We start from the raw sequence: 23,602 nt of genomic DNA on the forward strand, positions 1-23,602 counted from the left end.
ATTCCCGTTTTTAGTGATCTTGTAGAAGCATGGAAAATTGGTGAAGATGATAGTGGCTATTGGGTGGGGGAAGTGGGCAAGTCGAAGGAATTATGAATACACTGTAGGCCAGGGAGACTGAATTTAGTACTGGAAAAATATTAAATGTCATCACAGAACCAATTTGCAAATAATGAAGGAAATAGAGTAGCAGAAACTTGGCTTTGTCAAGAAGGAACCATGCCAGACCACTTCAGCCCCTCTGATTACTGAACAGCAGTTCTGGAAGTTTAACTGGAAGCAACAACTGGAACGTATCCTGGCCCTGGTCAGACATTTAGATTTAGTCAGTAGTAAAACCTCATCACTAAAATTGGAAAATATGGTTTACAGCCCCAGATGCAGCCCTAGCTTAAGAGTAATATCTAAATTTTCCTGGCACGGTGTGGAGAACAGAAGGAAAATATGTTTGAATTGTGGGTGATGAATGTATGGTGCGTTTGAGGCATGTTGAGGTTTGCATGGGTAGAACATGGGAGTGGGAAGTGTGTGTGTTTGGGGGGTGGGGGGAGGGAATGAGAGAAAGATGAAGCCAGAACACAAAGGGCCTTCATACACCATGCGAAAGAGCAGGACCTCTTTCATGAATTCCCCAGAGCCGTAATAGAATTACTGACAGACAGCTGGTCCTAGACTCTAGGTCGGCTTCCTCCTAGTCCAGGATTGTTTCCCTTCTATCACTTGCTGCTTCTCCCTGCACTGAAATGAGCAAACATTATTATACTGAGACATAAAGAGGAATTATTGATGGTAAGTAGATCATTTCTGAGCTCCATTTTAATGTTAGAGAAGATTGTGTACCTCTTAGGTTGATTCGGCGAATAGCCACACGTTTGAGAATTAGAAAAAAAGTAAAAGTACAGAAATATGCACTGCAGAGCCAAGAGAATGAGAGATGAGGAACTGCTGTTCCAGGACTATGGGTGATTCCTGTATCCTGGTGGTTAACCAGATCTTCTCTGTGACCTCAGGCAAGTCCTCTGCCTTCTTCTTATCTATAAAATGGGGATAATAATACTGATCCATTATCTGTTATCTGAAATTCTGAAATTCAAAGAACTCTGAAAAACAAAAGTTGCTTTGGTTTTGTTTTAATTTCATAAGTTCGTGGCAAACTCAGGTGGTGGTGAAACCTGGCCTGAACATTGAGATTTTATGGTCATTTCCTACTTCGTGTGAATCTTCATGGATTCTGCAGAAATATTAAGATTTGATTATAGGGTGGCCCACTAAATCCTCCTGGAGGTGTTTATAACATACGCTATATGAACTCTACTCCCTTTCTAAAATCTAAACAATTCTGGATTCTGAAACATCTGGCCCCAGGGGTTTCAGATAAGAGATTGTAGATCCGTAGTACCTTCCTATTAGGCTTCTGTGAAGATTAAATTTCTTACTCCAGAGCTCAGAAAATGGTGAAGTTATTATTGAATATCATTACTGAAACACAGAAATTAGATTCCCCCTCCCACCTCTTAAGGATGAGTGAAGATTTAACCTGATGATGCCTAAGATTGTTCTTAGTACTTTTACGTTTTAGTCGGCCAAGTGTGATTTACAGTATATCAGCTATTGAAACAGAACGTTTTTCTTAACTGTCCTACTTATCCTTCTTTTCTTGCAATCTTTACACGCTTGGATGGGTGCCTTATTTGCCTTTAGGTGTTAGTTGACAAACTTTTTTTGCAATCATCTTTCCTGAGGTGCATTTTATGAAACTCATGTTCAGATTATACATCTCCTAGTTTAGTTAAAACACAAACAGATATGCTTATTTTCTGAGAGTTCTCAATAAAAATGAGTTCATAACATGCTTTAAGACGTTGTCTTTATTTGTAAAGTCATTGGTTAAAAACACTAGAGGAAAAATATCTACCTAGATTTCATTCAGTGTTTCCCAAGTAGAATTTTTTTTCTGTGGTTGATTTATGGCATGCTTCCTATTTCTTCACGCTATATAAAACCCTTTTGCTGTGTTTAATCCTTGACCTGTGGGCATGGAGAAACAATTATGTAATACACGTCTAGTATTAGGAAATTTTTAACTGAAAATTTCATATAATGAAATGCTTGGGAGAAAAAGATTATTTAAATAAATATTATATTTCAAAAGGAAGAGGTAAAGCAATTTTTTTTTTTTTTTTTTTTTGCGGTACGCGGGCCTCTCACTGTTGTGGCCTCTCCCGTTGCGGAGCACAGGCGCCGGACGCGCAGGCTCAGCGGCCATGGCTCACGGGCCCAGCCGCTCCGTGGCATGTGGGATCCTCCGCGGCATGTGGGATCCTCCCCGACCGGGGCACGAACCTGTGTCCCCTGCATCGGCAGGCGGACTCTCAACCACTGCGCCACCAGGGAAGCCCTTTTAAATGTGTTTTTCCATGGGACATTTGCCTCTATTCAGAGTTGGGTTGGAACATAGCAATAATGAATGCCTTTGCCACTCTGGCTCCTGCTCCCCAGTGTCTTTTCCCTGGAAGGATGTTGCTGCCAATTTAGGATTGTAACCTGTGTGTGTCTGTTTACCTTTGTTTGGGTAAGTGTTACTAGGTACCCTGCTCTTGGCCAGCAATTCCACTACCTGGGTGGTTTCACTCAACATCAGAATGAGGAGGAATGCAGTGATGAGGCATTGACCCAGAGAACAGGGGTGATAAGGTTTAAGATGGTGTAAGGATTAGAATGTAGACTTTCTATACGGTTTCAGAGGTGGGAAGAGGAAACATCAAGGATGGAACTTTTTCTTCAAGGTGTCATGCTTTCTCCACCCTGTTTTCTAATTTTACAGTCAACCAACCACTGAACTTCCTCTCCCTACAGAAGGTAGTGTGGGGAGGAAAAATTTCAGTCACTTGTGAGTGAAAAGATAATCTTTTTGCTGTGTTGTAGTAGAGCAGTCCTCCTTTCATGAGAGTGTATGACCAAGTGGCCCCTTCCAGATCCCTCATTCTTTTAGGCTATGACCTTAGAGGATAAGTGCAGCCATTTGCGGGAAATTTTGCTTTGCAGTTTTCTAGTTGGTTGACCTCAGGTAAAATGTCTTCGCTATCTGCCAGATATTCTATCTTAAAACATTTTTTTCCATAAACCCTAATTCCTATGAGTATTATAAGGGGGGGATTAATTATAGTCTGTTTAATAATACTCAGTACATGAGGACATTGTTTTTCCATTTAGTTTCTGGTACTCTGTAAAGCTGTTCATAGTGTTAATCATTGAAATATTTCTGAGAATATCTTTCTTCATCCTAAAGAGAAGATAACAGGAAATAATGACATAAATGTGTTTTGATAAAATGTGAAATAGTTTGTAGACATAGGATTTTATTTAAAGTGGAAAGAAATGATTAATTTGATCAATGAATGTAATCCCCTCGAATAAGATTGCTAGATGTCATGCATATAGTAGCCAACGGTGAACGTGATGCCGAAAGCTCAGCCTCTGTACCCCAGTGCCGAATCTAATCTCAGAGATAGAGTTTTGGGTGAAGTAGAAGAGAATAGCTTTATTGCTTTGCCAGGCAAAGGGGGGCAGAGTGGGCTCCTGCCCTCAATAACTGTGTGACCCAACCCTGGAGGATTTGGTGAGGAGTTTTATAGTGATGGTTCAAGGGCAGAGTTGATGATAAGATTAGGGTGTGTGCAGAGGCTGCACTCCTTTAATCTGGTCTCAGGTAGTCTGATGAGTTTTTCTGGTTGCTTTAATCTGGCCTCAGGTGGTCTTCTCTGGAATGAAGAATGCTAACTCCATTTGTTGGGGGTTTTGGTTCTGTAAGGAGCTCAAAGATATTGTTCTGTGGATCCCTTGAGGCAGAGCCAGGACCTGCCCCAAGGCTGCACTATTGTTTTTTGGCTGTTCCTCATTTGTCTCTGCATCCTCTCCCTTCCCTGATTAGCAAGTGTTTGAAACTTCCCTTTGGGGCTCAGGGAGGGTCATGGAGGCTAGAGTCTGTTCCCTACAAACAAGGAATGGGGGACCTGGAAAGGCTTCTCTACCCAGGAGCCCCACAGGGTCCTGCTCGGTTTCATACAGGCAGCTATAAAGGTGTGTGTTTACAGAAAGTAGATGCATGTTCCTTGTTCTGATTTTGAACAGGTATTTTGAACAGTGTCTCCTATTGTTTCTTTTCTTTCCTCCACCATTGGCTCATCTCTAAGCAGTATTCCACTGAACTGAAGAAACTGTACTGCCAGATTGCGAAGACATGCCCCATCCAAATCAAGGTGATGACTCCACCCCCTCAGGGCGCCGTCATCCGTGCCATGCCTGTCTACAAGAAGGCCGAGCACGTCACTGAAGTGGTGAAAAGGTGCCCCAACCATGAGCTGAGCCGTGAATTCAACGAGGGTAAGGAGAATGGGGATCTGTGGCCGTTCAACTAAGTTCCTTGAAATGGAGCTCCTGTGGAGACTTTTGTTTGGTGCCCACTTACCTGGTTCCAACCTCTGCTGGCTGATGGCAGCTCAGGCTACCTTTCTGGCTGACAAGACTGTCTGAGAATAATGATGAGTAAATTTCAGGCTTTCACAATGACTGAACTGTTTATTTTAATATTGGTAATTGCTCAGTGACCTGGACTTGCCTCTCTACTCCCTACTACTGCTTCCTTCCTTCTTCTTTTTTTTTTTTTTTTTAATGGGAGGGTTTAAGGAGAACATGTGGCCCCTGATCTGTTGGGCCCTGGCTAGGGGCTTCAGTGCCTCTCCCAGGGTGATTGTCAAGGCCAGACCAATTAGGGTCTAGAAGGGGAAGAGATAGGAGCATAAAAGATGAGAAATATTAAAAAAAAAAAATAGAAGAAAGAAGTAAGAACTAAGAAAAAGAAATGAAGACAAATAATGGATAAGAAGAGTTAACAGAAGATCTAGAACGTAAGCTGGGGACGGGAAACAGTAAAGTGAAGGACTGGGAGTCAAAGAGCAGGTATCTTGGGGCGACCTTTAAGTGCTGTATCCATAGGTAAGTTAGGCCCCAGCCTCTGAGCCTCAGATCCAGTAACAGTTTTACAGAAGAGGTCATTATTTCCAAGGGTCCCCTTACATCTGCTGTTCTAAAGTTCTTTGAAGGCAGGCTAAGTCAAGAAGACAAAAATAGAAAAGAAGGACAGAAGAAAGCAAAAAGATTCATCAAAGCATGATGAGGGTGCAGGAGGGTTGGGAGTTAGGATACTTTTTATAGAAATTATATGAAAAATAGAAAGATTGGTAGGTAGCCAGAGTGTGTATATGTAGAGAACATAATAGATGCTAGAGAAAAAAGTAATGGAGAAAGAAAATAGACATTTAAAAAGAGAAAGTTAAAATCCTCCCAGCTTAATACAACTATTTTTTACACATTAATTTCTAGTCCTTGTTTATATGATCTCATTATCCATACCTTTGCATCTTGCTTTTCACTTAACAATATGCTATAAAAGTTATTCCCTAGGCTTCATTATAGGTTTCCATAATTGCCCTCCATTCCTCAAGGTGACATAACCATTTCTTATTTTTTTTTTCTCACTGGTTGACATAATAGTTGTTTTTAGTTTTTGCCATAAAAGATGATGCTTCAGAGAGCAGAGAGCATCTTGATACACTTAGCTTTTTACTTGTATTGAATATCCAATTTGTAGAATGAGAACGTTCAGCCAAAGGTTAAAAAACACTTTCACGTCATTAACTCTTAGAGCAGCTTCTTTCTTTTCGAGTTCCACCAGGTATCACATTTTGTGAAACTGTGCCTATACTCTTTTAAAACTTGCTTGCCGTGTCTTACCCTCTAACCTGGGGCTCTTGCAGCGCAATAAAAACAGTAAGTTTCCCATCTTTATGACCAAAGTAAGATGGAGACTTCATGATGAAAAGAAGAATAGGCAAAGTGAAAGTTATATCCTTTCCATCCATATCTTCCTATTGAGTGTTTTTTTTTTTTTTTTTTTTTTTTTTTTTTTTTTTTAACATCTTTATTGGGGTATAATTGCTTTACAATGGTGTGTTAGTTTCTGCTTTACAACAAAGTGAATCAGTCATACATAAACATATGTTCCCATATGTCTTCCCTGTTGCGTCTCCCTCCCTCCCACCCTCCCCATCCCACCCCTCCAGGCTGTCACAAAGCACCGAGCCAATATCCCTGTGCCATGTGGCTGCTTCCCACTAGCTATCTACCTTACTGCGTTTGTTAGTGTGTATATGCCCATGACTCTCTCTCGCCCTGTCACAGCTCACCCTTCCCCCTCCCCATAACCTCAAGTCCGTTCTCTAGGAGGTCTGCATCTTTATTCCTGCTTTACCCCTAGGTTCTTCATGACATTTTTTTCTTAAATTCCATATATATGTGTTAGCATACGGTATTTGTCTTTTTCTTTCTGACTTACTTCACTCTGTATGACAGACTCTAGGTCTATCCACCTCATTACAAATAGCTCAATTTCGTTTCTTTTTATGGCTGAGTAATATTCCATTGTATATATGTGCCACATCTTCTTTATCCATTCATCCGATGACGGGCACTTAGGTTGTTTCCATCTCCGGGCTATTGTAAATAGAGCTGCAATGAACATTTTGGTACATGACTCTTTTTGAATTTTGGTTTTCTCAGGGTATATGCCCAGTAGTGGGATTGCTGGGTCATATGGTAGTTCTATTTGTAGTTTTTTAAGGAACCTCCATACTGTTCTCCATAGTGGCTGAACCAATTCACATTCCCACCAGCAGTGCAAGAGTGTTCCCTTTTCTCCACACCCTCTCCAGCATTTATTGTTTCTAGATTTTTTGATGATGGCCATTCTGACTGGTGTGAGATGATATCTCATTGTAGTTTTGATTTGCATTTCTCTAATGATTAATGATGTTGAGCATTCTTTCATGTGTTTGTTGGCAGTCTGTATATCTTCTTTGGAGAAATGTCTATTTAGGTCTTCTGCCCATTTTTGGATTGGGTTGTTTGTTTTCTTGTTATTGAGCTGCATGAGCTGCTTGTAAATTTTGGAGATTAATCCTTTGTCGGTTGCTTCATTTGCAAATATTTTCTCCCATTCTGAGGGTTGTCTTTTGGTCTTGTTTACGGTTTCCTTTGCTGTGCAAAAGCTTTGAAGTTTCATTAGGTCCCATTTGTTTATTTTTGTTTTTATTTCCATTACTCTAGGAGGTGGGTCAGAAAGGATCTTGCTTTGATTTATGTCATAGAGTGTTCTGCCTATGTTTTCCTCTAAGAGTTTGATAGTTTCTGGCCTTACATTTAGGTCTTTAATCCATTTTGAGCTTATTTTTGTGTATGGTGTTAGGGAGTGATCTAATCTCATACTTTTACATGTACCTGTCCAGTTTTCCCAGCACCACTTATTGAAGAGGGTGTCCTTTCTCCATTGTACATTACTGCCACCTTTATCAAAGATAAGGTGTCCATATGTGCATGGGTTTATCTCTGGGCTTTCTATCCTGTTCCATTGATCTATCTTTCTGTTTTTGTGCCAGTACCATACTGTCTTGATGACTGTAGCTTTGTAGTATAGTCTGAAGTCAGGGAGCCTGATTCCTCCAGTTCCTTCTTTCGTTCTCAAGATTGCTTTGGCTATTCGGGGTCTTTTGTGTTTCCATACAAATTGTGAAAGTTTTTGTTCTAGTTCTGTGAAAAATGCCAGTGGTAGTTTGATAGGGATTGCATTGAATCTATAGATTGCTTTGGGTAGTAGAGTCATTTTCACAATGTTGATTCTTCCAATCCAAGAACATGGTATATCTCTCCATCTATTTGTATCATCTTTAATTTCTTTCATCAGTGTCTTATAATTTTCTGCATACAGGTCTTTTGTCTCCTTAGGTAGGTTTATTCCTAGATATTTTATTCTTTTTGTTGCAATGGTAAATGGGAGTGTTTTCTTGATTTCACTTTCAGATTTTTCATCATTAGTATATAGGAATGCCAGAGATTTCTGTGCATTAATTTTGTATCCTGCCACTTTACCAAATTCATTGATTAGCTCTAGTAGTTTTCTGGTAGCATCTTTAGGGTTCTCTATGTATAGGATCATGTCATCTGCAAACAGTGACAGCTTTACTTCTTCTTTTCCAATTTGGATTCCTTTTATTTCCTTTTCTTCTCTGATTGCTGTGGCTAAAACTTCCAAAACAATGTTGAATAAGAGTGGTGAGAGTGGGCAACCTTGTCTTGTTCCTGATCTTAGTGGAAATGCTTTCAGTTTTTCACCATTGAGGATGATGTTTGCTGTGGGCTTGTCATATATGGCCTTTATTATGTTGAGGAAAGTTCCCTCTATGCCTACTTTCTGCAGGGTTTTTATCATAAATGGGTGTTGAATTTTGTCAAAAGCTTTCTCTGCATCTATTGAGATGATCATATGGTTTTTCTCCTTCAATTTGTTAATATGGTTTATCACATTGATAGATTTGCGTATATTGAAGAATCCTTGCATTCCTGGAATAAACCCCACTTGATCATGGTGTATGATCCTTTTAATGTGCTGTTGGATTCTGTTTGCTAGTATTTTGTTGAGGATTTTTGCATCTATGTTCATCAGTGATATTGGCCTGTAGTTTTCTTTCTTTGTGACATCCTTGTCTGGTTTTGGTATCAAGGTGATGGTGGCCTCGTAGAAGGAGTTAGGGAGTGGTCCTCCCTCTGCTATATTTTGGAAGAGTTTGAGAAGGATAGGTGTTAGCTCTTCTCTAAATGTTTGATAGAATTCGCCTGTGAAGCCATCTGGTCCTGGGCTTTTCTTTGTTGGAAGATTTTTAATCACAGTTTCAATTTCAGTGCTTGTGATTGGTCTGTTCATATTTTCTATTTCTTCCTGATTCAGTCTTGGCAGGTTGTGCATTTCTAAGAATTTGTCCATTTCTTCCAGATTGTCCATTTTATTGGCATAGAGTTGCTTGTAGTAATCTCTCATGATCTCTTTTATCTCTGCAGTGTCAGTTGTTACCTCTCCTATTTCATTTCTAATTCTATTGATTTGAGTCTTCTCCCTTTTTTTCTTGATGAGTCTGGCTAGTGGTTTATCTATTTTGTTTATCTTCTCAAAGAACCAGCTTTTAGTTTTATTGATCTTTGCTATTGTTTCCTTCATTTCTTTTTCATTTATTTCTGATCTGATTTTTATGATTTCTTTCCTTCTGCTAGCTTTGGGGTTTTTTTGTTCTTCTTTCTCTAATTGCTTGAGGTGCAAGGTTAGGTTGTTTATTTGAGATGTTTCCTGCTTCTTAAGGTGGGCTTGTATTGCTATAAACTTCCCCCTTAGAACTGCTTTTGCCGCATCCCACAGGTTTTGGGTCGTTGTGTCTCCATTGTCATTTGTTTCTAGGTATTTTTTGATTTCCTCTTTGATTTCTTCAGTGATCTCTTCATTATTAAGTAGTGTATTGTTTAGCCTCCATGTGTTTGTATTTTTTACAGATCTTTTCCTGTAATTGATATCTAGTCTCATGGCGTTGTGGTCAGAAAAGATACTTGATACAATTTCAATTTTCTTAAATTTCCCAAGGCTTGATTTGTGACCTAAGATATGATCTATCCTGGAGAATGTTCCATGAGCACTTGAGAAAAATGTGTATTCTGTTGTTTTTGGATGGAGTGTCCTATAAATATCAATTAAGTCCATCTTGTTTAATGTATCATTTAAAGCTTGTGTTTCCTTATTTATTTTCATTTTGGATGATCTGTCCATGGGTGAAAGTGGGGTGTTTAAGTCCCCTACTATGAATGTGTTACTGTCGATTTCCCCTTTTATGGCTGTTAGTATTTGCCTTATGTATTGAGGTGCTCCTGTGTTGGGTGCATAAATATTTACAATTGTTATATCTTCTTCTTGGATCGATCCCTTGATCATTATGTAGTGTCCTTCTTTGTCTCTTTTAATAGTCCTTATTTTAAAGTCTATTTTGTCTGATATGAGAATTGCTACTCCAGCTTTCTTTTGGCTTCCATTTGCATGGAATATCTTTTTCCATCCCCTTACTTTCAGTCTGTATGTGTCTCTAGGTCTGAAGTGGGTCTCTTGTAGACAGCATATATAAGGGTCTTGTTTTTGTATCCATTCAGCTAATCTGTGTCTTTTGGTGGGAGCATTTAGTCCATTTACATTTAAGGTAATTATCGATATGTATGTTCCTATTCCCATTTTCTAAATTGTTTTGGGTTCGTTATTATAGGTCTTTTCCTTCTCTTGTGTTTCTTGCCTAGAGAAGATCCTTTAGCATTTGTTGTAAAGCTGGTTTGGTGGTGCTGAACTCTCTCAGCTTTTGCTTGTCTGTAAAGGTTTTAATTTCTCCATCAAATCTGAATGAGATCCTTGCTGGGTAGAGTAGTCTTGGCTGCATGTTTTTCTCCTTCATCACTTTCAGTATGTCCTGCCACTCCCTTCTGGCTTGTAGGGTTTCTGCTGAGAGATCAGCTGTTAACCTTATGGGGATTCCCTTATGTGTTATTTGTTGTTTTTCCCTTGCTGCTTTTAATATGCTTTCTTTGTATTTAATTTTTGACAGTTTGATTAATATGTGTCTTGGCGTATTTCTCCTTGTATTTATCTTGTATGGGACTCTCTGTGCTTCCTGGACTTGATTAACTATTTCCTTTCCCATATTAGGGAAGTTTTCAACTATAATCTCTTCAAATATTTTCTCAGTCCCTTTCTTTTTCTCTTCTTCTTCTGGAACCCCTATAATTCGAATGTTGGTGCGTTTAATGTTGTCCCAGAGGTCTCTGAGACTGTCCTCAGTTCTTTTCATTCTTTTTTCTTTATTCTGCTCTGCAGTAGTTATTTCCACTATTTTATCTTCCAGGTCACTTATCCGTTCTTCTGCCTCAGTTATTCTGCTATTGATCCCATCTAGAGTACTTTTAATTTCATTTATTGTGTTGTTCATCGTTGCTTGTTTCATCTTTAGTTCTTCTAGGTCCTTGTTAACTGATTCTTGCATTTTGTCCAATCTATTGTCCATTCTATCTCCAAGATTTCGGATCAACCTTACTATCATTATTCTGAATTCTCTTTCAGGTAGACTGCCTATTTCCTCTTCATTTGTTAGGTCTGGTGCATTTTTATCTTGCTCCTTTATCTGCTGTGTGTTTTTCTGTCTTCTCATTTTGCTTATCTTACTGTGTTTGGGGTCTCCTTTTTGCAGGCTGCAGGTTTGTGGTTCCTCCTGTTTTTGATGTCTGTCTCTAGTGGCTAAGGTTGGTTCAGTGGGTTGTGTAGGCTTCCTGGTGGAGGGGGCTAGTGCCTGTGTTGTGGTGGATGAGGCTGGATCTTGTCTCTCTAGTGGGCAGGTTCACGTCTGGTGGTGTGTTTGGGGGTGTCTGTGGCCTTATTATGATTTTAGGCAGCCTCTCTGCTAATGGGTGGGGTTGTGTTCCTGTTTTGCTAGTTGTTTGGCATAGGTTTTCCAGCACTGTGGCTTGCTGGTCGTTGAGTGAAGCTGGGTGCTGGTGTTAAGATGGAGGTCTCTGGGCGATTTTCGCCGTTTGATATTATGTGGAGCTGGGAGGTCTCTTGTTGATCAGTGTCCTGAAGTTGGCTGTCCTACCTCAGAGGCAGAGCCCTGCCTCCTGGCTGGAGCACCAAAAGCTTTTCATCCACAGGCTCAGGATAAAAGGGAGAAAAAGTAGAGGGAATTAGTAGAAGTATGAGGAAAGAAAGAAGGAAAGGAGGGTAGGAAGGAAGGAAGAAAGAAAGAAAGAAGCAAAGAAGGAAAGAAGGCAAGAAGGAAAGAAAGGAGGGAGGGAGGGAGGGAGGAAGGAAGGAAGGAGGGAAAGAAGGAAAAAAGACAGAAAGAAAGAAGATACAGTAAAAATAAAATACAGTATAATAAAGTTATTGAATTAAAAACTTCTTATTTAGAAAAAAAAAAAAAGGGACGGAAAGAACCTAGGACAAATGTTGGAAGCAAAGCTATACAGACAAAATCTTACACAGGAGCATACACATACACCCTCACTAAAAGAGGTAAATGGGGAAAAATCCTAAATCTTGCTGTCAGAGACCACCTCCTCAATTTGGGATGATTCGTTGTCTAAAGGAGGGAAGGAAGGACGGAAAGAAAGAAAGAAAGAACGAAGGTAAAGTATAATAAGGTTATTAAAATTAATTATTAAGAAAAAAAATTTAAAAAAAAAACATGGACGGATAGAACCCTAGGACAAATGGTGGAAGCAAGACTATACAGACAAGATCTCACACAGAAGCATACACATACACATTCACAAAAAGAGGAAAGGGGAAAAAATCATAGATCTTGCTCCTAAAGTCCACTTCCTTAATTGGGGATGATTGGTTGTCTATTCAGGTATTCCACAGATGCAGGGTACATCAAGTTGATTGTGGAGCTTTAATCCGCTGCTTCTGAGGCTGCTGGGAGGGATTTCCCTTTCTCTTCTTTGTTCTCACAGCTCCCAGGGCTAAGCTTTGGATTTGGCCCTGCCACTGCGTGTAGATCGCTGGAGGGCGTCTGTTTTTTGCTCAGACAGGATGGGGTTAAAAGAGCCGCTGATTGGGGGCTCTGGCGCACTCAGGCCGGCGGGGACGGAGGGGCACAGAGTGCGGGGCGGGCCTGCGGTGGCAAAGGCCGGCGTGACTTTGCACCAGCCTGAGGCGCGCTGTGCGCTCTCCCGGGGAAGTTGTCCCTGGATCCCGGGAACCCGGCAGTGGCGGGCTGCACAGGCTCCGCGGAAGAGGGGTGTGGAGAGTGACCTGTGCTCGCACACAGGCCCCTTGGTGGCGGCAGCAGCAGCCTTAACGTCTCCCGCCCACCTCTGGGGTCCGCGCTTTTAGCCGCGGCTTGCGCCCGTCTCTGGAGTCCGCGCCCTCAGCCGCGGCTCGCGCCCGTCTCTGGATTCCGCGCTTTCAGCCGCGGCTCGCGCCCGTCTCTGGATTCCGCGCTTTCAGCCGCGGCTCGCGCCCGTCTCTGGATTCCGCGCTTTCAGCCGCGGCTCGCGCCCGTCTCTGGGGTCCGCGCTTTCAGCCGCGGCTCGCGCCCGTCTCTGGGGTTCGCGCTTTTAGCCGCGGCTCGCGCCCGTCTCTGGAGTTCCTTTAAGCAGCGTTCTTAAACCCCTCTCCTCACGCCCCAGGAAACAAAGAGGGAAGGAAAAGTCTCCTGCCTCTTCTGCTGGTGCAGGCTTTTCCCCGACTCCCTCCCGGCTAGCTGTGGTGCACTAACCCCTTCAGGCTATGTTCAAGCCGCCAACCCCAGTCCTCTCCCTGCGCTCCGGCCTCAGCTCTCAGCCCCGCCCGCCCCGGCGGGTGAGCAGAGGAGCCTCTCGGGCTGGTGAGTGCCGGTCGGCACCGATCCTCTGTGCGGGAATCTCCCCGCTTTGCCCTCCGCACCCGTTGCTGTGCACTCCGCAGCTTCGAAGCTCCCCCCTCCGCCTCCCGCAGTCTCCGCCCGCGAAGGGGCTTCCTAGCGTGTGGAAACTTTTCCTCCTTCACAGCTCCCTCCCACTGGTGCAGGTGCCGTCCCTATTCTTTTGTCTCTGTTTTTTCTTTTGCCCTACCCAGGTACGTGGGGAGTTTCTTGCCTTTTGGGAGGTCTGAGGTCTTCTGCCAGCCTTCAGTAGGTGTTCTGTAGGAGTTGTTCCACGTGTAGATGTATTTCTGGTGTATCTGTGGGGAGGAGGGTGATCTCCGCGTCTTACTCTTCCGCCATCTTCCGCCTTCTCCTATTGAGTGTTTTTAATGGTCAATTTGGGGGCAGTATTTTCTCTCAAGCTAATATTTTTTTTAAATTAACTTTGCTCCTTTTTCTTCCATTTTCCAGAGAAGCTAGAAAAATCACCTGTATGGATCAGGTCAGAGATGTAGTCATAGAGTTCTCTCCCACTTGAATTGTTTACCTTGAGCACCAGAAACATGGGACTGTTCCCTTAAATACAGATGAACGTTCCTGTCCTTTCTGTGGCTCTATGGGCGGTGATACTTTCATGTGTTAGATCTCTGGCAACAGGATCGATTCCTCTTTTCAAGGATGTATATTGCCTCTATTACACAAGCCATTTCTTTGGCCACCAACGTTCTGTCCATACAGTTTCATTTTGTCTTCTCTGTTTTGAGAGTGAAGAACTAAGAATTTTTTTTTTCTTTCTCCGTTCTGCAGGACAGATCGCCCCTCCTAGTCATTTGATTCGAGTAGAAGGGAACAGCCATGCCCAGTACGTAGAAGACCCCATCACAGGAAGGCAGAGTGTGCTTGTACCTTATGAACCACCCCAGGTAAACAGATAAGGGTTGGGCAAACTTGAGATTATTAGTTTTGGTGATAGGGGGTGTTTCAAGCATCAATTTCTATTTTAGTCCTTGTTATAAAACAACTAACCTTTTTGTGTTTCTTCTCTCCCTCTTCTCCACAGGCCACTTCTCTATCCCCCTTCAAAACTCCTAAATTTGTGCTAAATTTGTACTTGGTAATGTGGCTCTGTGCCCATGTTCCCATCTTAAAGGCAGACAATAATTGAATCTACAGTTGAGTTTATACGTGGCATTATTATCCAGAGATCTTAACTGGCAATTCAGCTAGTAGTGGATGTACACGAGTACTGGATACAAGTATTTTTACACTGGCCTGAAAATGGGAGACCCTAAGATGGAACTCTTAGCTGAAGTTTGAATGTACAGGTTCGCAGGTTAGAAAAGCAGAGTGGTGTGGCAGAAAGAACACTGGGGTAGTGAGAACAGAGACTCTTCGTTTGCTGACTCACTCTGTGGACCTTTAGCTTATAGCTCTCATCTCTGGGCTTCAGATGGCCTCACCCATAAATTCATTTTCTGGACTAGATGATTTAATTCTGAGGACCTTTTAAGCTCCAGAGTGTACGTTATAGAAGTGTACATTCACATATATGTTGTACTGTTTTTTGTCCACCTCGGGGAAATATCCCTGGAGCATTACTGCTATAGTTAGTAACTTTTTCATCTCTCTCTTTTCGTATATGTGATGAACCCTATTTGAATTAGGTGATATGATCAGCTTGCAAATGAATATGTAGGGTCAAAGATCGTTATTTTTTAAAAGCCTATCTCATCTTGGGTAGGGTCCAATGTTACAGAAATTAGCTTTAAGCATCCCAAGATCCAAGGCAAAGAAGAAGCTACTGTGGATTTTACAGTTTGCCTTTGTAGAAGAAAGCATATCGCTTCCTCAGAAGTGGAGTTGTTTAAATAAGTGAGAACTAAGAAGGAAGAGCTGAGAAGACAGAACGTCAGTTCAAACCATGGTTAACACCGACTGTTTTTTCCCCCTCTCCGTGTTAAGGTTGGCACTGAATTCACGACAGTCTTGTACAATTTCATGTGTAACAGCAGTTGTGTTGGAGGGATGAACCGCCGTCCAATTTTAATCATCGTTACTCTGGAAACCAGAGAGTAAGTGGCATTTGCAGAATTGTTATTCTATAGAAACGCTGGGCAGAGGGCAAAGTGAAATTGTGTTTGCTTTATCATTACCTTTGCATGTGCAGCAGAGAGCTACCCTTGATTTTGTCCTTTGTGCTTTAAATCCTTGCTACAAACACTTACATAAAAGATCTAAGAAGGTGGAGACAGAACGGGGTGGGTAAAGGTAGAAGAGAAAAAAAAAGAATTGGGAAGGTGTTCAAGTCGCTTCATACCTGAATTCTTGACATTTGACTGGAATAGTTTCTGATTAGACAGTGTTTGTTTTCATGTGGCCCCTAAAGGCATTTAACAGTTTCTTTGAATAAGTCTGAGCTGCCTGTGGGGATTTTATCTGGAGACATCCACTGGCTTAACTCAAGTTTCCTTCAAAATATGTAGCTAAATACAGCTGTTCAGCTAATGGCTTGGAGGTTCTTTGCAGAACAAATGGATGCTATTTACTAATATTGCTCATGGCGTGTAAGCACTTTTGTGTTCTGCCAGATGCTTTGGGGCCCATCCTCAAAGCAGCCATAAGGGAGCTGGTAGTGGTGGTGCACTGGTGATGGCCAGCAGGGGTCTTTTCAAATTCTTTTCATTTAACCCTTTCTTCTCCTCTTCTCTAATTCCTAGTGGGCAAGTCCTGGGCCGCCGCTGTTTTGAGGCCCGGATCTGTGCTTGCCCAGGGAGAGATAGGAAGGCAGATGAAGACAGTATCAGAAAGCAGCAAGTCTCGGACAGCACAAAGAACGGTGATGGTACGAAGCGCCGTAAGTAGCTGTAGTGGCCAAACGGGGTAGGGTTAAGTCTTCTCCAGAGAGGGGGGCTGGGGAGTGATCTTTGAGAAGCTGCAGAATAAGACCTAAGGGCTTTAGAGGCAAGTGTGACCCAGGGCCCCAGAGCTGATGGGAGCAGCTCTCGCTGAAATGGACTCCAGGTGTACACTATAGCTTTTCAAAAGCAAATCATCACGGTGAGGATTTCTTAGTCAGCAACGCTCCAAATATGACTGCCAAACCAGTAACGTCAGCATCACCTGGAAACTGGGTAGAAATGCAAATTCTTAGTTCCCAGACTTGCTGAATCAGAAATCCTGGGTGTGAGATCCAGGAACCTATGTTGTGTAAGACCTGCAGGTGATTCTGTTGCCAATTAAAGTTTGAGAAGCAGTATCTTAGCCTATTGGTATCCATTTACTTTTCTATTATTGAGCATGCGGGTTGAAAATGCCACCTGCCTTCCTCGTGAGTCTGGGGGAATAGTGAAATTTAAGAACACACTTTATAAAGCGCAGTCTGGGAAATATGCAGATCTGGGTTTCATTGAATCTTGATGTGTAGGACCCACTTGGGGCTTTAGTTACATCATTTATAGTGAGGCTAATGATTTAGGTCAGTTGTTTCCCAACTGGTCTCTTTAAGCAGTAAAAGCTTTTATTAAAGAAATATTTCAAAGAATGCAAAATGCAAAGCAGAGCTGCTGTAGCTGAAGAAGCAGGAGTCGGGGTGGGCTGTGGTTTCATGCTCCACTCACACCACCTCTTGCCCATGAGGTACACGTCCCCAGAGGCCTTCAGGTAACAGAGGTTCTTCAGGTAACAAGCGTTTGAAAACCATTGATCCACACGAGCTACTAAAGCGTGACACATAATTCTAGAAGGTGTCTTGCATAAGCCTGATATCACTACAGCAAGTATTGTAAAGAACATCACACTATGAATTGTATCATGAAAAAGGTTTTAGTCTTTTTACTGATTATTCTGCAGAAGAAATAAAAATTTTTGTCACATTTTACAGGACAACAGTGTTATAACAACTGACCTCCATTAACTTCTGGCTGTTCAGTGTGATTTGCTTTTCCAGTTAGTCTCTTTTTCTCCCTAATTATTCCTCAAAAAATCGTATGTATGGGATTTATATTATATATACCATATCAATAGTACCTATAATATCCATAATTATATCTCCACCCTTATTTTCCTCTTGGGTCTGTCTGTTGGCCTAGCTCCATACACTTCCCTGAGCACCTCAGTTACCAACAAATCAGTAATTTTCAGTAAGAACGATTATTTGAACTCTGGTAGGAGAATCCTCTCTATACCCTGGATCCTGGGTGTAGTTTCTACATTGTGGAAACCTTAGGGATTTATGAGATTAATTCACTCATTTTACCAAAGAGAAAACTGAGGTCCTGGAAAGAGAGACTGCTTATCAAAAGTTATGCGATGTACATACTGACATCGGAAGGGTAAACTCACAAGGCTGAATGCACTGGCAAGACAACCTCTATAGCATGCATTTACCTCCTTGGAAGATAAATGACCTGAAAAATAAAACACAAAACCAATGTATCTTCCTTTCCTGAACAGCTGTTCACAGACCCATGCCAGGAAGACACAAGGATTCCTGCAGCACTACTTAAGCCAGAGGCCATCTCCCAGCCTCCCCGACCTCCCCCGGGGTTTTCTTTCATTTGTTTTCCCTCACCTTCCCTCTTCCCCGCTTCATTATTGCTAGGTTTACACCTAAGGTAAAAGCAATCATCACCAATTACTGGCTGCTTAGAACTAGAAATTCTAATCTCATAAGTGTTGCTCATGCTACTGTCTGTGTAATAAATGTATTTATTGCTTCAGAAATGTTCCCAGGATGAAACTTGCATTTTTCCTCCACCAGCTTTTCGTCAAAATACACATGGCATCCAGATGACATCCATCAAGAAACGAAGATCCCCAGATGATGAACTGCTATACTTACCAGTGAGTCTCCCTTGGGTATTCATGATCGCTTCATTTTCACCTTCTTTGAATGAGCGTTTACTCTGGGGTCATCTTTCGATTATCTGTGACAATGAGAAGAGGGTGATGGAGACTAGTGAGATAAAACAGAGAATTTATTTTTTACAAAATTAGGAAATTACTCCTTCCCTCTACAGTTCTGGAACATATTAACAGTGTGGGCTCTTCTGCTTACGGCTCACCCAGTCAAAGCTACCTTCCTAATAAAATTTTTCTTATGCCAATATTTAAAATTAATTTGTACTTCATTATTTAAGAGGGATAAGATGATTTTAGACAGCATGGTCATACCAATTTAGGACTAAACTTTTGTCAGAAGGCATTCACAAAGTCGATAATACATGGTGAATTGCCTGGGATTTCTCTTAGGGAGTGCTATAAAGAAAGCCAAGTCAGGCAGACTCTTCAGTTATATGGGAATGGCCAGAGACTTGGCCCAGTTATTGTGTAGGAGCGTTTTTCATTCCTACAAGGAATATAAGCCCTCTCAAGGTCACCAAGGTGCCCCTTTTTAGGCCGTGGTTGTAGTTCATCGAATTCTTATTACCTTAGGTCTTTGCTATCTAGAGTGGCAGCAGAGTTTGGGTAACCAGTATATCTCTTGATGCCATCTACACTGACTTGCGACACAGACAAGCTAGGCCAGGAGATCTGACTGGGATTAACACTAAGCCACAGGTTTGGGTGTGCTGTGCTTGCTGCCCTTCCTTCTTCGGGCCCTGAAGTTCGGGTAAGGGAATTAGACTGCTTGCTGGCAGAATAATTAGACAGTGAGTTAGCTAAGATTCTCAGTGTCTTGTTTCTCAGGCTACATATGGAAACTGACATGTGAACTCTAAGTTAAACATTTTCCTGCTACACTAGATGTTCCAAAAGATCTAGTATGTTTTCAGCTGATGAGATAGAAACCACTGGAAGAGCTGTTTTTCTCATGAAATTTCAGTTTGTACTCATGGAGGAGATACCCTGTATTCTGTTACATATTATTTTTAGTGAAGAATTAGCCAAACTGAAATGTGTAAAGAAAAAAAAAAACCTCTTAATTTACCATGAATTTGGTTGGTATTTGTTGAGTGGCAGTAATGCGAGACCCTGAGCACTTAGAGATCGGTAGGGTACAATTCTTACCTTCCAAGATCTTGCCTTCTAGTGAGGAGACAAATAGGCATAATGCAATGAAATCAGTGCTTCAGCAAAGCTAGACATGACACTGTGGGAGCACATAGGAAGGATGGAAGAATCAGCCTAAAAGACTGAGGTCAGGAAAAGCTTCTCAAAGAGCATGATCCCAGAGCTGGGATTAGTAGGAGTTAACCCAACAAAAGGTAGAGAAAATCTTTCCATTTCTGAATTCTAACAAACTCTGCCTCTCATGCTCAGGGAGGAGACAGGTGATGTGCTAGGGTGCACAGGGTAAACAGACACTCACTCTCGGGGTCAGGCAAGTGCCCTTTGTTCTCCACTTGCCTGTCTCTAGTCCTGGTCCTGCTCAGACATTTTTGTTTGTTTGTTTGTTGACTGGGATTACTTTTTTTTTTTAAACATTTTTATTGGAGTCTAATTGCTTTACAATGGTGTGTTAGTTTCTGCTTTATAACAAAGTGAATCAGTTATACATATACATATGTTCCCATATCTCTTCCCTCTTGCGTCTCCCTCCCTCCCACCCTCCCTATCCCACCCCTCCAGGCGGTCACAAAGCACCGAGCTGATCTCCCTGTGCTATGCGGCTGCTTCCCACTAGCTATCTACCTTACGTTTGGTAGTGTATATATGTCCATGCCACTCTCTCACTTTGTCCCAGCTTACCCTTCCCCCTCCCCATGTCCTCAAGTCCATTCTCTACGTCTGTGTCTTTATTCCTGTCCTGCCCCTAGGTTCTTCAGAACCTTTTTTTTTTTTTTTAAGATTCCATATATATGTGTTAGCATACGGTATTTGTTTTTCTCTTTCTGACTTATGTCACTCTATGACAGACTCTAGGTCCATCTACCTCACTACAAATAACTCAATTTCATTTCTTTTTATGGCTGAGTGATATTCCATTGTATATATGTGCCACATCTTCTTTATTCATCTGTCAATGGACACTTAGGTTGCTTCCATGTCCTGGCTATTGTAAATAGCTGCTCAGACTTTTAAAAGCTTTTAAGAGACTCTCTTAAAGAAGGAAGCACATTTTACCTCCACTGAAAACTTGTGTTCTTCTAGAGGTAATTACAGTTAGTTCTAGTTATTTGTGTTACTTATGCTTTATAAAGTCACTGTGAACACTGTACTCGCAAATACTGAATCATTGCTCCTAGAGGAAATACAGGATTAGGTTCCTGTGAGCCTCTGGTCATGTTTTTAGTAACTGATCAATGCATTACCTTGTTTCATGTGTGTTTCTTATTTAATATATGCTGTTGATTCATTAGCATTGAACTCACTGCCCATAGCACTATAACTCATGGCTGATCTAAGCTTATCTAACACATATTTTCTCCATAAGGCACATCACAGCCTTCTTGCACTTAGGAACATGAGATAGCATGGCAGCTGCCCTGGGGAACTATTTTAAATGGAAAAATCACCCACAAAAAGTGAAAAATGTGGCCCTAACTAGACCATGAGAAGGACACCTGTTTCTAGCATGAGAGCTGAAACAAAAAGGCGGAGCATCACTTTCTTCCCCCTCAGCTGGGAACTTGCACAATGGTTGAATCAGCTTTTCATCACTCTGCGCATGTCTGTGAATGACTGCAAAGCCTGCCAGTGTTGTTTTTCCTGTTACAAATAAATGTGAACAAGTAGGCGAATTCGTCCATGCAGAATCCACGAATAATGAGCATTGACTGTACTTCTGATAGTTCTACAGCTCTTCATTTTTTCTTCACTTTTCTTCTGCTCTTTGACATAGGTGAGGGGCCGTGAGACTTACGAAATGCTGCTGAAGATCAAAGAATCCCTGGAACTCATGCAGTACCTTCCTCAGCACACGATTGAAACATACAGGCAGCAGCAGCAACAGCAACACCAGCATTTACTTCAGAAACAGTGAGTGTGTCCCTGTGTCATTTTAGGAGATGTGAGTAAGATGACTGTTTATTCAGGTCAGCAACAGGGTGACGGTTGGGTGATGTAAAAGATGAGGTTGTGAGCAGAATATGGTAGGTTCAGATGGGCTGGTGTGGGACACCTTTTTTCACGTCAACAATCTTCTGTGTTTCTTATAACCTTCCCTTTGAGAAGTTCCACCTATATTTTGAAGTTGAATACAAACCATTTCAAGTGAATTACAAAAAAGACTCACACTAACAGAATTAGTTCTCTTCTCTACGCCTCTGATCCAAGCACATCTATCAATAGTAGAACTTTGAGTACACACTCTATTCTAGTAATAATGTGTCTGTTTAAAAACATGTACTCTTCCTCATCTCGATAGACTATCTTGTCCCTCTCCTGGGATGCACACAATCCGCTTTTGGGAAAACTGTTATAGAGACAGCACATAGGTTTTACTATAAGTGTCTTGAGTGCTGTGTTGAGGATTCAGAGTCCCAGTGCATGCTCATTTAGCAAACATCTGGATGCAGAGGGCAAAGTGGCATCATATTGCCGTGTTTTAACATCCCCATTCTAGGTCTTCTTCCAGCGTTACGTGTTTACATCAATGAGGCCAGATTTTGCAACCATATTAGAATATACATACAACCTATTTACATGTTAATTTTTACCTAGATTCTTGGATCTTTGATTATGTTCATTGTTTTATGACTAACCTGAATAAAATAGCTCTTATAAAAGGAAGAGACTCCACTTATACTTACCCTTCTGTGGTTAAGAATAATCACTTGTTAGCTTAAAAACTATTGTGTCTGTACTGGAAGTATTGCCAGAGGCTCTGCAGATAGATGTAAAATATAGACATTTGGGGCTCATTTTAATAATTCAAGCATTTGACTTTATTCTTCAGGCAAAAAAAAATAAACCCAAACCATCTTGCCGAAGTCAAAGATTGTCTTTTACAATAGAAATGTAAATGAGCAATAAATAGTGGATCTTTTCTCATATATTATTAGCTACTCTAGAGAGATACCTATGGAAAGTGTAATAAAAAGAGATTGCTTTTCTTTTTTAAATCAAAATAAATGTAGGTGAGAAGGTTGGACTGCATTTCTGATAGTCAGAAGGCATCCTCTGAGCCCATACCTACTGACTGTGAGGTATGGGGTGGGCAGCAGGGGAATAGAAAATAAGTATGCTCTCTCTTTAAAGGACTTCAGGCTCTTTGAGCATTTAAGACCTTTTTTGCCTGGAAGAGATCTCACCATTCACTTCTGGCACGAAAGTTTGCAAATCATAAATATAAGGTTTTAGAGTAAGGCTGACTGGAAAGTTGAATCAGGCGGTTCCTTGGGGACACAGGGTACTCCAAAGGAGAATTAGAATTCAAGGTTACAGAATTCCCATTGCCAATCCTATATAGTCTTTAGGATATCAGATAGAAATATATATTAATACATTCAAGTGCAAAACTGATTTAGTTCTTATAAACTCATAAAAGAGGAATCAAAGAAATAGACTTGTAGCATCAATTACAAACCCAAAGGGGATAAATGCCTTCTCCAAGATACGCGTGTCACGCTATTAAGACATACTCTCAGATCGTCACCAGTTCACTCTGGAAATGTTTGGCTTAGCGAAAATGACCTCAGAAGAACTGCTCCATAGCAGATCATGCTGAACTCGTTGCTCCGTGATTTCCTGCCTCTTTTTTAACAGGAAAAGTTCTGTCAGTATTAAATGGTGTGGTTTGAAAGGTCTGACCCTCTAGCACAGGGGTTGGCAAACTTTTTTTTCTGTAAAGCACCAGTAGTAAATATCTTAGGCTTTCTGGTCCATATATATGGTCTCTTGTAGCTCCCCAGTTCAGAAGCACAGCAGCAAACCACAGACAATATGTAAATAAATGAGAGCAGCTGTTACACTAAAGTTTTATTTTATGGACACTGAAGTTTGAATTTCATATAATTTTCACTTGTCATGAAGCATTCTTCTTCTTTTGAATTTTTCCTACCGTGTAAAAATGTAAAAACCATTCTTAGTTTATGGGCCAGGTTTGGCCCATTCACTATAGTTTGCCAATCCTCCTTCTAGAAAAAAGAGTGGCTCCTTCATGGCTTCTTGATGTTCATATTTTTTGATAGGAGTATCTGGAAGCTAATCTATATATTCTAAAGTAGAGAGGTATTAAAAGATTTTAGGAAGTTTTTTAAGGTGTCATCTCAGTATCTAACAAAACAACAGCAGTCTTTAGCAGAGGCTTCTCTTGTCTTTCTTCTGGCTGAAAAAGACATGCCCATCTAGACACAAAATACGGTTCTTCATCAGCTAAGACTGGAATAGTTGACGTGACTCAT

General features: G+C 41.3%; 1 protein-coding gene across 6 annotated transcripts in view; it reads left to right on the plus strand.

The window, feature by feature from the left end:
- Positions 1-23,602, plus strand: part of TP63 (tumor protein p63) — a 228,645-nt gene that overhangs the window by 185,730 nt on the left and 19,313 nt on the right. For 4 of the 6 annotated variants that reach the window (XM_082654523.1, XM_082654521.1, XM_082654524.1 and 1 more), the window contains 6 exons: positions 4,197-4,383; positions 14,124-14,239; positions 15,279-15,388; positions 16,034-16,170; positions 18,076-18,158; positions 21,100-21,236. In XM_082654523.1, the coding sequence (XP_082510649.1) occupies positions 4,197-4,383; positions 14,124-14,239; positions 15,279-15,388; positions 16,034-16,170; positions 18,076-18,158; positions 21,100-21,236 (770 nt within the window). The remainder of the gene's footprint in view (positions 1-4,196; positions 4,384-14,123; positions 14,240-15,278; positions 15,389-16,033; positions 16,171-18,075; positions 18,159-21,099; positions 21,237-23,602) is intronic. The other 2 variants (XM_082654522.1, XM_082654526.1) reach the window with 1 other exon arrangement.

The sequence above is a fragment of the Grampus griseus genome, assembly GCF_964374135.1.
Source record: "Grampus griseus genome assembly, chromosome: 5".
Classification (NCBI taxonomy): domain Eukaryota; kingdom Metazoa; phylum Chordata; class Mammalia; order Artiodactyla; family Delphinidae; genus Grampus; species Grampus griseus.